We start from the raw sequence: 15,458 nt of genomic DNA, 5'->3' as shown, positions 1-15,458 counted from the left end.
TTCCGGGCCCTGAAGGGGGTCCTGTGCGGACAGCCCGTTCTTGTACACCCTGATTTCCGGAAGGAGTTCATAGTACAGACTGACGCCTCAGAGGTCGGCCTGGGGGCAGTATTGTCTCAGGTGGTTCAGGGGGTGGAACACCCCGTCACCTTCTTAAGTAGGAAGCTCACCCCTCCCGAGCGGAATTATAGCGTAGTGGAGAAGGAGTGCCTGGCGATCAAGTGGGCCTTGGAGTCCCTACGCTATTACCTGCTGGGACGGCAGTTTCGCTTGGTGACGGATCACTCTCCACTGGTCTGGATGAGGTCCGCCAAGGAACGGAATGCCCAGGTTACCCGGTGGTTCCTTTCTCTGCAGAACTTCCGGTTTACGGTTGAACATAGGGCCGGTGGGTTGCAGGGCAACGCCGATGCCTTGTCCCGCGGTCCGTGTTTGATGGCGGGAGTTCAACCCCGCACGCTTGAACTGAGGGGGGGGGTATGTGAGACTGTGACCGGGGTTATCTATGACGGCCGGTATGTCTCGCCCACATGTGCTCACTCCATGACAGAAAGTAAGTCCACTCTAGGGTTAATGCTGTTTCCCTACAGGCTGAAGGAAGGGTTAAATGGAAACAGGAACAAGGGCAGGTGTGCCGGGTGTGGGGGAGTGAACAGAACTCCCTGAGCTCTCTGCTGGAGAGGCACATGTATATTATTGTGGACTTTCGTTTGGACATTAAAACCGTGTGCTGTGAACCTTAATGCCTGGATCCCGTGTCTTCTGCTGCGCAGCCGACCGTGCTACCTCACAACATACATACATATACATATATATATATATATATATATATATATATATATATATATATATATATATATATATATTCTACTCTTCATTTATTTTTAATACATATATATACAGTATATCTATATATATAATTGCCTTATTCTGTCTGTCTGTCTTGCTCCAAAATTGTGTCCTTACGGTGACACAAAGCTGATTGGCCGCTGGGCTCGCCATGGCCCCGCCCCCCTGCACGGATTGGCCGCTCGCCCAGGCAATTCGCCCACGCCCCGCCCCCCTCACGCAATGCACGCTCGCTCTGGCCCCGCACGCATTCCTTGAACCGACCGACACGGAGCCACGACTCCCAGGTGAGTACTGTACCCCCGGGAGCCCACATCAGCGTACGCCGCCAACCCAGCCGACACATACCCTCGCATTGCTGGGGTTGCCGCCGTATGCTGGTGTGGGCTCCCGTGCGGGCGCGGGACGGGATACGCTGGTAACCATGGTAGCATAGTTACCAGCGCATCAGGGTCCTGCAGCGGCGGAACATACACACACGCACGCACACACACACATCAGATCACACTCACTCTCACACACACCTCACACACACATCACATCGCATCCACACACTCACAACATCCTGGGATATTGCTTGCTTCTCGGCGGCGATACTGTGCAGTGAAATTCCAGGACCTGCCGAAGGATCACATGGCCAGAAGCATGTGGTATCTCCGGATGTTGTGAGTGTAAGTGCGTATGTGCAATATCGTCAATGTGTGTGTGCGTGAGTGTATGCGATCGGGTGTGTGTGAGTGTATGCGATCGGGTGTGTGTGAGTGTATGCGATCGGGTGTGTGTGAGTGTATGCGATCGTGTGTGTGTGTGTGTGTGTGTGTGTGTGCGATCGGATCTGTGTTGGCAGAGGAGCACAGCGTGCTGGAGGAGGCTGGGAGGAGAGAGGCTGATCCTGGGGAAGGCTGGGAGGGGGAGGCTGAGAGAAGAGAGGCTGATGCTGGGGGAGGCTGAGGCTGGGGTAGGCTGGGAGGAGAGAGGCTGATGCTGGGGACAGAAAAGGCTGATGCTGGGAGGAGAGAGGCTGATGCTGGGAGGAGAGAGACTGATGCTGGGAGGAGAGAGGCTGATGCTGGGAGGAGAGAGGCTGAGCCTGGGGAAGGCTGGGAGGGGGAGGCTGAGAGAAGAGAGGCAGATGCTGGGGGAGGCTGAGGCTGGGGTAGGCTGGGAGGAGAGAGGCTGATGCTAGGGACAGAAAAGGCTGATGCTGGGAGGAGAGAGGCTGATGCTGGGAGGAGAGAGGCTGATGCTGCAGGTATAGAGGCTGATGCTGCGGGCAGAGAGGCTGATGCTGCGGGCAGAGAGGCTGATGCTGGTGCAGCATGGGGGATGGAGCACGATGGGGGGTGCGCAGCATGGGGGATGGAGCACGTTTGGGAGTGCGCAGCATGGCGGATGGACCACGTTTGAGAGTGCGCAGCATGGGGGATGGAGCACGTTTGGGAGTGCGCAGCATGGCGGATGGACCACGTTTGGGAGTGCGCAGCATGGCGGATGGAGCACGTTTGGGAGTGCGCAGCATGGCGGATGGAGCACGTTTGGGAGTGCACAGCATGGCGGATGGAGCACGTTTGGGAGTGCGCAGCATGGCGGATGGTGCACGATGGGGAGTGCGCAGTATGGCGGATGGAGCACGTTTGGGAGTGCGCAGTATGGCGGATGGAGCACGTTGGGGAGTGCGCAGCATGGCGGGTGGAGCACGTTTGGGAGTGCGCAGCATGGCGGATGGACCACGTTTGGGAGTGCGCAGCATGGCGGATGGAGCACGTTTGCGAGTGCGCAGCATGGCGGATGGAGCACGTTAGGGAGTGCGCAGCATGGCGGATGGAGCACGTTTGGGAGTGCGCAGCATGGCAGATGGAGCACGATGGGGGTGCGCAGCATGGCGGATGGAGCACGATGGGGGGTGCGCAGCATGGCGGATGGAGCACGTTTGGGAGTGCGCAGCATGGCGGATGGAGCACGTTTGGGAGTGCGCAGCATGGCGGATGGAGCACGATGGGGAGTGCGCAGCATGGCGGATGGAGCACGTTTGGGAGTGCGCAGCATGGCGGATGGAGCATGTTTGGGAGTGCGCAGCATGGGGGATGCAGCACGATGGGGAGTGCGCAGTATGGTGGATGGAGCACGTTTGGGAGTGCGCAGCATGGCGGATGGAGCACGTTTGGGAGTGCGCAGCATGGTGGATGGAGCACGTTTGGGAGTGCGCAGCATGGCGGATGGAGCACGATGGGGAGTGCGCAGCATGGGGGATGGAGCACGATGGGGGGTGTGCAGCATGGGGGATGGAGCACGATGGGAGGTGCACACCTCCCCCAACACACACACACACACACACGCGCACTGCACAACACACACACACACACACACACTGGGAACCACAAACACCGCCCTATACAGACACCCACACACACAGACAACGCTGCACACACACAACACCCAACACACAAACACCGCGGCATACATAAATATACGCACATACCGCACAACACACACATTGCACAAAACATACCTCCCCCCAAAACACACCACACACACAAACCGCGCAACACACACACAACGCTACAGACACACAGCGCTCCACAAACAACGCAACACACGCAACACACATACAACACCGCTCTCACCCCCCGCCACACCCAGACAACACCCAGAACATGTACAGCGCCCTATACAAACACTTGGTAAGTACACACAACAACATCTATATATATAACAAAAATCATACATGAACTACACAATACATAAATTCTAGAATACCCGATGCGTAGAATCGGGCCACCTTCTAGCATATATATATATATATATATATATATATATATATATATATATATATGCTAGCTGTACTACCCGGCTTCGCCCAGGTTAATAACTGTTGTTAACAAAATAGAATGTATTAACAAAAATTTATTGTGAACACAAAAAACCACAAAACAAATAGATAGAAATGTAATTATAAAAAAGCCAAAAACTAAGCTAATAGAAGCATTTCACAACATATATTTCAACACCACAGATATTCCACACAGATTTAACTAAATTGGCCAAGCAATGTGCTCCGTCTGTCTCTTTCCAGGTCTGTCTCTTTCCCCGTCTGTCTCTTTCCCCATCTGTCTCTTTCCCAGGTCTGTCTCTTTCCCAGGTCTGTCTCTTTCCCAGGTCTGTCTCCCCGTCTCTGTGTCTGCGTCTTTTCCTGTCTGTCTCTTTCCCTGTCTGCCTGTCTCTGTCTGTCCCTTTCACCGTCTGTCTCTTTCCTCGTCAGTCTCTTTCCTCGTCAGTCTCTTTCCCCGTCAGTCTCTTTCCTCGTCAGTCTCTTTCCCCGTCAGTCTCTTTCCCCGTCAGTCTCTTTCCCCGTCAGTCTCTTTCCCCGTCAGTCTCTTTCCAGGTCTGTCTCTTTCCAGGTCTGTCTCTTTCCAGGTCTGTCTCTTTCCAGGTCTGTCTATGTCTGTCTCTGTTTGTCTCTTTCCAGGTCTGTCTCTTTCCAGGTCTGTCTCTGTCTGTCTCTTTCCAGGTCTGTCTCTGTCTGTCTCTTTACAGATCTGTCTCTTTCCAGGTCTGTCTCTTTCCAGGTCTGTCTCTTTCCAGGTCTGTTTCTTTCCAGGTCAGTCTCTTTCCAGGTCAGTCTCTTTCCAGGTCAGTCTCTTTCCAGGTCTGTCTCTTTCCAGGTCTGTCTCTTTCCAGGTCTGTCTCTGTCTGTCTCTTTCCAGGTCTGTCTCTTTCCAGGTCTGTCTCTGTCTGTCTCTTTCCAGGTCTGTTTCTTTCCAGGTCAGTCTCTTTCCAGGTCTGTCTCTTTCCAGGTGAGTCACTCTCCAGGTCAGTCTCTTTCCAGGTCAGTCTCTTTCCAGGTCTGTCTCTGTCTGTCTCTTTCCAGGTCTGTCTCTGTCTGTCTCTTTCCAGGTCTGTCTCTGTCTGTCTCTTTCCAGGTCTGTCTCTTTCCAGGTCTGTCTCTTTCCAGGTCTGTCTCTTTCCAGGTCTGTCTCTTTCCAGGTCTGTCTCTTTCCCGGTCTCTCTCTTTTCCCGTCTTTCCCCATCTGTATCTTTCCCCGTCTGTCTCTTTCACCGTCTGTCTCTGTCTGGCTCTTTCCTTGTCTGTCTCTATCTCTCTGTCTCTTTCCCTGTTGGTCTCTCTGCCTGTCTCTGTCCGTCTCTGTCTGTCTCTCTCTGTCTGTCTCTGTCTGTCTGTCTCTCTGTCTGTCTCTCTCTATCCGTCTCCACACCGACATCTTATTACCTCATATATAAGATTCTTATACTATGAATGTCTTTTGTTCCTATAGCAACCACTCACAGTTCCTACTAATAACCTTTAGTTCCAGGCTCCATTTACTTTAATGGAGGCATGTTTTTTGGAGAGTAACTGTAAAGCGCGGGGTTAAATTTTCCTGTCAATACATAGTCTACAACGTTCCCTTGGTCACATGAGGTGTCTGTGCAAAATTTCGTGATTGTAAATGCGACGGTGCGGATACACTTTTAGTTTCACTTTTTCCCCATTATGTAGATAGAGGCAAAATTGATTGGTAAATTGGAACGCGCGGGGTTAAAATTTCGCCTCACAACATAGCCTATGACGCTCTCGGGGTTCAAACGAGTGTGCAAAATTTTGTGGCTGTAGCTGCAACGGTGCAGATGCCAATCCCGGGGACACACACACACACACACACACACATTCAGCTTTATATATTAGATTTGTTATTTTTTCATTTATACATATATATTTCTATGTGGGATATTTTATATAATTATATTTATAACTTCAAAGGATGCACTGTACACACTACAATGTACAGTACATGATTTCTTTTTTAATAATAATTTATAATCTAATGTATATTTTTTACTTTGTTAACTTTTTTGTTTAAGGCTGTGTGCGCACACTGAGTTTTTTGTTGCAGATTTGGTGTAGCTTATCATGCAGTTTGTGGCCCAAATCTGCGTGTCTATCCTTATGCCAGCAAAGTCAATGAAAAATAAAAGCACTAAAAAACACATGCTTTTTTTGCGTTTTTCTGCCACCAGGTGCGGGTTTTTTTGCAGAAAATGTCTGCTCCTAATCTGCACACGTACCCATATATATACCCATAATAAATGTTCATATTTTTTTCTTCACACAAGCACTTTACAAAATAGTCATTTTATTAGTATATATTTATTATATAAATTTAATATTTATTTAACATGGTTTATACTGTATATACAAGAACTTTTTATATACCGTATTTTTCCCATTATAAGACGCACTTTTGTTCCCCCAAATTTTGGGGGAAAGTAGGGGGTGCGTCTTATAATGCGAATATATGGATTATATACTGCAGCGCCCAGGGGAGGTGGGGGCAGTTCTGGAGCGGTGCTGGGGGCTGAGGCAGGCTAGTGGAGGCTGCAGGAGGCAGCAGGAGATCTCCAGCTCCCGCTCATATAATATGCACTGCCGCTGTCCATCACCGTGGTGCTGAAACCGCACCGCGGTGATGGGCTGGGGGAGCGGTGCATATTATATGTGACTGCACCCCCCTTTGATGGCACATGCACCCCCCTGTGTTAGATATGGCCCCCATGCTGCTGCCCATCCTAAAATAAAAAAGCTTTACTTACCGCCTCCAGCGCTGATCTCCTGGTGTCTCCCCGGGCTCCCTGCTGCCGCTGTGATCAAGCATGCAGAGATGATGTCACTCTGATGTGCCAATCACATGACCGGCACTGAGAAGCAGGAAGTGGAAGAGCTCAGAAGCACGGAGGGAGACACGAGGGAGGACAGAGCTGGAGAAGGTAAGTAAAGAGTTTTTTATTTTACTATGGGCAGCAGCATGGGGGTCATATCAAACACAGGGGGACGTGTGCCATCCATAAGTGGCCATGGGCAGCACAGGGGTAGTGCGCCATCCATAGGGGGTCATGGGCAGCACAGGGGGACGTGTTCCATCCATAGGGGGCCATGTGCAGCACAGGGGGACGTGTGCCATCTATAGGAGACCTGTGCCAGTTGTAGGGGACGTGTGCCAGCTATAGGGGACATGTGCCAGCAATAGGAGACTTGTGCCATAAATAGGGGATGTGTGCCATAAATAGGGGATGTGTGCCATCAATAGGGGACATGAGGCATCACTGGGGGACGTGTGCCAGCACAAGGGGGCTATATTCAATATAAGGGGGCCATATCCAGATTAAGGGGGCTAATTTTAGGATGGGGGGGCTATGAGGGACATATACCCTATATGATTTGTCAGACAGACACTGGCATTATAAGATGGGCCCCATTTAACATTAAAAAAAAAACTCTTTTCCTTCACCAAATTTGGGGGTGCGTCTTATAATCAGGTGCATCTTATAAAGCAAAAAATATGGTATATATCTATCTGCAATATTTTATATAATTAGTTTGCTTATATAATATATTATAATATTTATATATTTTACATAAACTATATATTTTTCATAATCTAATATACAGTATAATATAAACAATAATTAATCATTTTAAATCATTATATTTATAACTTCAATAGATATACTGTACACACCACAATGTATTAATATTCAATGATTTAGTTTTTAATCATAATTGTTTATTTACTGAGTACTAAATATACATTTTTAATCTTTATCTTCTATTACTAGTACCTTTATCTGTTTTTAATCAGTCACAGCGCACTAGCACTTTTTTCACCAGCGCTTTATTCACATCTTTATCCAGTCACACAGCAACAGCACTTCTACATAATGTACTTCCACATGTTCAGACACAGTGTACGCATTAAAGTCCGGATTGTATGTGTAAATTGGTGCGCATGCTGTCATATCCCCGATGGCATTCTGCACCACTTCAGCTGCTGGTGGGTGTTACAATCGCCTGGCCCTGTGGGTGTGGTCGGGTCTGGGCGCCAGTGTCATTACCAATGATACTCTATGGGATGTCCCTTTGTGACGGGTGCGGTGTATCAGTGGTTACATGCCAATCATAATTGGCGTTTTATTTTTACTTTGATCTTTCTTTATTGGTTACTTGTCCCTTATAAGGAAATGATGTTGAGTTGGTTGCCCCTCCCCCGGAAGAAGGCACAGTGCCAAAACACACGTTGGGGACTGTGGCACCACTCTCTTGGTACAGGTGTTATTATTCCATTGCATTGGAATCTCTCTGTAGTTCAATACTACTTACTGGATATTCCTTATATTCGCTATGTCACAAATTTTTACAATGCCAATATAAATGTAATTAAAATGTATATATGATCACTCTCATTTAAATTCATTGATATCAGCTATCTTTGTATCATAGCAGTGTGGTGCCACCTAGTGGCTATTTGAATATACTACTTTTACATATTATTTTAATTCTTAATTAATAAAGAGTATATCTTTTATATACAAATTGGTCTTCATTGCACTTTTTTTTTATCTAGGTGTATATAATCTGATGGTGCTTGACCATTTAACCGTAGTCCACATTTTATAGCACATCATTTTCAACAATACTATATACTATAGTGTGATTTGACATAGTGCTCATATGTGTCCATGTTTAATATACTGCTATACTTTATAATATACTACTATAGTTTATAATACACTGCTATACCACTATACTCTGTAATGCATCTCTATACTGTATAATATAAGCTATACAGTTTCATAAACCACTATACTGTATAAAACATCACTATATTGTATAATAGCACTATACGGTATAATACACCGCTATACTGTGTAATACACCATTATTCTGTAAAATATACTGCTATACTGTGCTTCCTATTGTACAAACAATTTGGACTTACTTTGTGCAGAGACTTCTGTAGTCTACAGTTGACACCACCAATAAAAACCATGTTGGGCATTATAGTTTTCGGATATTCAAAGACAAAGTCATATCTTAGAAGCCAAATAGATGATCGGCTGAGAAGCTGGACAGGGGTGATATAGTTTTTCAGAACCTCGGTAGCTAATCGCACCCATGAAGAATACATAACTCCACAATAATATGGTTCCAGCAGCTTGACCATCAGATTCTTCACACGTTCAATAAACGTCATCTTGTCTGAGAACTTGCTAAATAGTCTAGGCACATATGATAGCGGAGTTTCACACTGAGCACTATTGTAGTCATAAGTACAGGGCAATCCCCTTAGGAAGTTCACATTTGGCAAGTCAAGATGTTCCGCCAGTATTACTCCACATAGTAATATTGGATCCGTTAACAGAGCATCAAACCTCTCCTCTCGAAGTCTCTGAATTAGCTGCTGGTTGAGCAGTAAGCTCTCACATGTCATGTAAAACATATTGAATGCAACCATCATACTATCTAGCATTGCAGTAGCAATCCAGGGGAAATGAGGGGGCAGAGTAAAATGCTCATAACTAAGTTTCTGAAAGCATGTATTTATCTCTCGATTGGTGTATGGAACAGGATACGTCTGTACAGTGTATTTTTCTGATCCACCCATAGATAAACTGCTTTCAGGCATTAATACAACAACATAATGTCCATTTTGTATGAGTTTCTCCACCACCGGACGCATACTGAGCCAGTGACTTCCATCCATGGGAACAACAAGTAGCTTTCTGCATTCTACTTGATCAAATATCAAAAAACTTGAAAATATCAAAAGAGAGAATTTGATTAAATCCATGTTTGCCGGAGTAAAAAGCCGTTTGGGGCTAAATCTGTTTTATATTCACTAATGATCTATAAAACTTTATCTATTGGGCGTGCTTAAAACTGTCAGTGGAACAAAGAGCCAAAGTACACTAACCTCCCATATTGATCAACTATATATTTAAAGGGAACCTGTCAGTTGCAATATGCATCCAGAACCACGGACAGGTCTGGGTGCATGTTGCTATTCCCTCCCTTACCGTCCCAGCATCTAGTAGCATAGATAAAGGGATCTTTCGAAAAAGTATTTCTAAAGATCCGTTATGATATGCTAATGAGCCACAGACTAGTCGCAAGGGTGTTAGTTCCTGTGCTCATTCCACCCTCTTAGCATGTTAGCAGCACCTCCACAGGGGTGTATATTGCATATTGCTAATCCCTGCTTAACTGTCCAGAGCTATAGTAACATACATAAAGGGATCTTTAGAAAAAGTGTTTCTAAAGATCCTTTATGAGACGCTAATGAGCGTATGGACTAGTTGCAAAGGCGTTAGTTCCTGTGCAGATTCCGCCCTCTTAGCATGTTAGCACACCCACAAGGGTGTGCTAACATGCTATTCAATGCCCACTGCCCAGCGTCACCAGCAGTGATGCGCATATCTGTGTCCACTCTCATTGCTTCAGACACCGGGCAATGCGCATGATTAGTAGTCCCCTGCACTTCCGGTCATTAATACTATGAAGGTGGGTGTATGCGTCCGGCTTCAGAGAAATCTAGTGTGCATGACCAGAAGTGTTGGGGACTACTGAACATGCGCAGTGTCCAGTGTCTGCAGCTTCAGATCTAGTGCGCATGACCAGAAGTGTTGGGGACTACTGATCAGTCCGCAGTGTCCAGTGCAGAGCAATTAGAGCAGACACAGGTATGCACGTCACTGCTGGTGACGCTGGGCAGTGGGCATTGAATAGCATGTTAGCACACCCTTGTGGGTGTGGTAACATGCTAAGAAGGCAGAATCAAAGCAGGAACTAATGCCCTTGCAACTAGTCCTTGCGCTCATTAGCATCTCATAAAGGATCTTTAGAAACACTTTCTCTAAAGATCCCTTTATGTATGTTACTATAGCTCTGGACAGTTAGGCAGGGATTAGCAATATGTACCCAGACCCGTCCGTGGTTCAGGGTGCATATTGCACCTGACAGGTTCACTTTAAAGAGTACCCATCGTTTACATTTTTATTCTTATAAATCAATAGTACACATGAAAATAAGCAACTTTGTAATATATCTTATCAGAAAAAATTGCTTCATTTCTCCAGGAAGGCTCTTATTTTTTCTGATTTTTTCAGTGGGATCACTAGCTAGCTTTTTGTAAACATTCTTGTCATTTAACATGTCATCAATTTTTTTTTTTTTGTATAAGTCTTTATCTAGGATCACCACACAACCTCCTTTGAGTTTTTATTACCACATTGCCATTAACCCTTAGTTCCTTGACAGCCTCCCTGGAAGAATTATTGGAAGAGGAGTTTTCTCTGGGCATCTTTATTGAGAAGTAAAAAGAATTTAAGAATCCGGCACACCCAAAAATCCCCTTGTTCCATGCACTCCCTAAAGGGCACAAGGACATGTTTCCACCAAAATTCAAACCCATTGTCTCCAGAATAGACTCCCTGCTAGAAAACCTATGTGAATGGCTGGACACAAGACTGCAGCCTCTGGTTTTGAGATCTCCCAGCTATGTGAGGGACAACAAATATGTATTACAGATGATGAAAAACATAAAATGGCAACCGGAATTTACTTGGCTCACATGTGACATTACGGCGCTGTAGTCATCCATCCCACACAGCTTAGCGCTGACAGCTCTGGAAGATCAATTGAAGCGGTATACAAAATATAATCCTGACAAGCAAAAATGTATTTTAAGCGTGACTTCATGTCTGCTTAATAATAATTATTTTATGTTTGGAAAGAAGATATTTCTTCAAGCACAAGGCTGTTCCATGGGAGCGAAGTTATCCCCTTCGCTCGATAATATTTACATGCACTGGTAGGAGGAGAACAGAATTTACAACAACAATCCCTTTATAAAAGATTTATATTTTTATAGTAGGTATATTGATGATATACTTATTTGGAAAAGGGACATAAAAATATATGTAAATTCATTGAGTACATTAATGAGAACAACTGAAACCTGGTTTTCATTTTCCAAACAGATTGTAAAAGAATTTGCTTTCTGGATATTCTTTTTAACTGATGACACTGAAACTCAAGGATAGAAAGTCAGACATACAGAAAAGCTATGGCAGGTAATACTTTAGTATATGCCACAAGCTGTCACCCCAGTCATATAATCCGGAATCTCCGAGTCGGTGAGTTCATACGTGCCAGAAGATGCTGTACATCAGAAGCTTCATACAAAAATGAATCTACAGTTACTGAGAAATGTCTCCAGGCCAGGGGATGCGTGAGGGGGTTAATTGAAAGAGCCAAAATCATTGCTAACTCACAAACAAGGAATGATTATTTTGCATACAAAGAGATATCAAGGAATATAAAATCTAACAAATAAAACAAGAAATAGTCTTCTCAACTCAGTACAGTAATCAGTATAAAGAAATTATCAATATCATGAAGAAAAATTTACCAATTTTGAAAAAAGATCATATTCTGAAGACTATCTTGGAAAAAGGCTGCAATTTCGTTCCCAGAAGAGGTATCACTCTAGGAAACCTACTGTCCCCCAGTGATCATGCAAATATAAATGCTGGCATAGGACCAAACTGGTTATCTACCAAGGTGGTCACACAAATGTGGCCAGAAAATATGTGGGTTGTGTCCATACATGCAAAATACCAAAAAATTCAGAAGTACCACTACTAAACAGGAGTATGTTATCAAAACATTTATTAATTGCAGTAGCACTTTTACTATCTGTCTAATCACCTGTGAAGCATGTTAAATCCAGTATGTGGGGAGCACGGCCAGAACGCTGAGGAGGAGGATCTCCGAGCATATCTATGACATCTACAAGAAGAGTACAAGGAGTCCATCCGGTGCCTCCCAGCATTTTATGAACACCCATGGAGGAGACATCAGTGCTCTAAGAGTTAATGCTATTCATAAGCAGACTGTACTGAAGAGAGGAGGAGACAGGACACAACTGCTACACAACAGAGAAGCCATGTGGATGCTGAGACTCGGAACACACATCCCTTCTGGAATGAATATCAAATCAAAGCAAGAAGGCCTGCGGAGACACCATCACATGTTTCTCAACGCTGGCAGGAAACTAGCCAGGTCTTTCACCGGGAAGGAACAACCATGGGAAGGGCAGTCTCCAGTCAAGGAGACCACCTATGCCAAACATGGTATCCATCCACAGACAGCCGTTTCGGGGTATTTGCCCCTCATCAGTGTGGAGTAGGAATCTGGCTAGTGGGACATTGCCTAGTAAAAGACTATGTGAGCAAGGATGGTTGACCTTAGGGAGATCAACATCCACCACTGCGGAGACACCATCACGTGTTTCTCAACGCAGTGATTCTAGAGCAATGGTGGATGTTGATCTCCCTAAGGTCAACCATCCTTGCTCACATGAATATCAAATCAGACTTGCTATGTATCTATTGATGGTATTCCTCTGGAGATGAATTTTATTATGAAACAGGTACATGTGCACATATGTGTATTATATGCTTAATTCGCTTCCTTATCACAAAATTCATTTAATATATATAGATATACACTTATACTCTGTAATAATCTTTAAACATAAAAAAAATTCCTCTTGAGATGAAAAGGCAAATTTTTGTTTCTATTCAATTGTCAGTTAACACTGATATTTCCATTATAGCTTGACAATTTTTTTAAAAAAATTTGGGAATCTAATGCTTTAATTAAATTTGTAATAACCACCCCCCTCCAGGGGAGAGAATAAAGAGAAAAAAATGGATGTTTTGGGGCATATACACATATGGGTGCTACTGCAGCTACTCTTTCCCTTCTTTAATTGTCCCCATAAATTAATTTTTGCATATATTCATGGCAATATTGCTATAATCATTTTTGCATATTTAAATAGTTAATGAATATTTTTTATGCAAATGCGTTAATTATCTTGTCTTTTCCACAGGAGTTTTCTGTAACTATCCATTATAAATGCAATGGCGATCTATGTATACACATTCTATGAGTTAGGACAACATGTCCGAAACGCGGAAGCGATTCTTAACAACCCCGAGGGGTATGAGGGAATGGCCCCCCTCTTTTGTATATTGATGTCCTAATTTTTATCGACTATGGAATAAAGATTGATTTTATACTGCCGGACATGCTGCTAGAAAATGTAATACACTACTATACTGTATAATATACTGGGTGGCACAGTGGCTCAGTGGTTAGCACTGTAGTCTTGCAGCGCTGGGGTCCTGGGTTTGATTCCCACCAAGGACAACATCTGCAAGGAGTCTGTATGTTCTCCCCGTGTTTGCGTGGGTTTCCTCCGGGTTCTCCGGTTTCCTCCCACACACCAAAGACATACAGATAGGGAATTTAGATTGTGAGCCCCAATGGGGACAGTGTTGCCAATGTATGTAAAGCGCTGTGGAATTAATAGCGCTATATAAATGAATAAATATATATATATATATATATATATATATATATAGTACACTGCTACATTGTTTAATATCCTGCTATATTCTGTAATACACCACTATACTGCATAAGATACTGCTATACTGTTTAATATACCACTATAATCTGTAATACACCTCTGTACTGTATAATATAAGCTCTACAGTTTCATAAACCACTATACTGTATGAAACATCACTATATTGTATAATACCACTATACGGTATAATACACAACTATACTGTGTAATACACCGTTATTCTGTAAAATATACTGCTATACTGTGCTTCCTATTGTACAAACAATTTGGACTTACTTTGTGCAGAGACTTCTGTAGTCTACAGTTGACACCGCCAATAAAAACCATGTTGGGCATTATAGTTTTCGGATACTCAAATTCAAAGTCATATCTTAGAAGTCAAATAGATGATCGGCTGAGAAGCTGGACAGGGGTGATATCTTTTTTCAGAACCTTTGTAGCTAATCGCACCCATGAAGAATACATAACTCCACAATAATATGGTTCCAGCAGCTTGACCATCAGATTCTTCACACGTTCAATAAATGTCATCTTGTCTGAGAACTTGCTAAATAGTCTAGGCACATATGATAGCGGAGTTTCACACTGAGCACTATTGTAGTCATAAGTACAGGGCAATCCCCTTAGGAAGTTCACATTTGGCAAGTCAAGATGTTCCGCCAGTATTACTCCACATAGTAACATTGGATCCGTTAACACAGCATCAAACGTCTCCTCTCGAAGTCTCTGAATTAGCTGCTGGTTGAGCAGTAAGCTCTCACATGTCATGTAAAACATATTGAATGCAACCATCATACTATCTAGCATTGCAGTAGCAATCCAGGGGAAATGAGGGGGTAGAGTAAAATGCTCATAACTAAGTTTCTGAAAGCATGCATTTATCTCTTGACTGGTGTATGGAACAGGATACGTCTGTACAGTGAATTTTTCTTATTCACCCATAGATAAACTGCTTTCAGGCATTAATACAACAACATCATGTCCATTTTGTATGAGTTTCTCCACCACCAGATGCATATTGAGCCAGTGACTTCCATCCATGGGGACGACAAGTAGCTTTCTGCATTCTACTTGATCAAATATCAAAAAACTTGAAAATATCAAAAGAGAGAATTTGAATAAATCCATGTTTGCCGGAGTAAAATCCATTTGGGGCTAAATCTGTTTTATATTCACTAATGACCGACAAAACTTGTATTTATCTATTGGATGTGCTTAAACTGTCAGTGCCAAAATACACTAACGTCATATATTGATCAACTAGATATTTTGAAGAGTACCCGTCATTTTAATTTTATATTTATAAGTCAATAGTACACAAGAAAATAAGCAATT

General features: G+C 44.0%; 1 protein-coding gene and 1 pseudogene across 1 annotated transcript in view; both read right to left on the bottom strand.

Moving 5' to 3' along the window:
• Positions 1-9,473, bottom strand: part of LOC142245118 (UDP-glucuronosyltransferase 1A1-like) — a 195,460-nt gene extending 185,987 nt beyond the window's left edge. The window contains exon 1 of the mRNA XM_075317468.1: positions 8,622-9,473. Within this exon, the coding sequence (XP_075173583.1) occupies positions 8,622-9,473 (852 nt within the window). The remainder of the gene's footprint in view (positions 1-8,621) is intronic.
• A 4,866-nt stretch (positions 9,474-14,339) lies between these two features.
• LOC142246627 (UDP-glucuronosyltransferase 1A6-like) lies at positions 14,340-15,251 on the bottom strand (annotated as a pseudogene).
• Positions 15,252-15,458: the final 207 nt, after the last annotated feature.

This window comes from Anomaloglossus baeobatrachus, chromosome 7, assembly GCF_048569485.1.
Source record: "Anomaloglossus baeobatrachus isolate aAnoBae1 chromosome 7, aAnoBae1.hap1, whole genome shotgun sequence".
NCBI lineage: Eukaryota > Metazoa > Chordata > Amphibia > Anura > Aromobatidae > Anomaloglossus > Anomaloglossus baeobatrachus.
The sequence above is the reverse complement of the archived record's forward strand: the minus strand, read 5'-3'. Positions and strand labels throughout refer to the sequence as shown.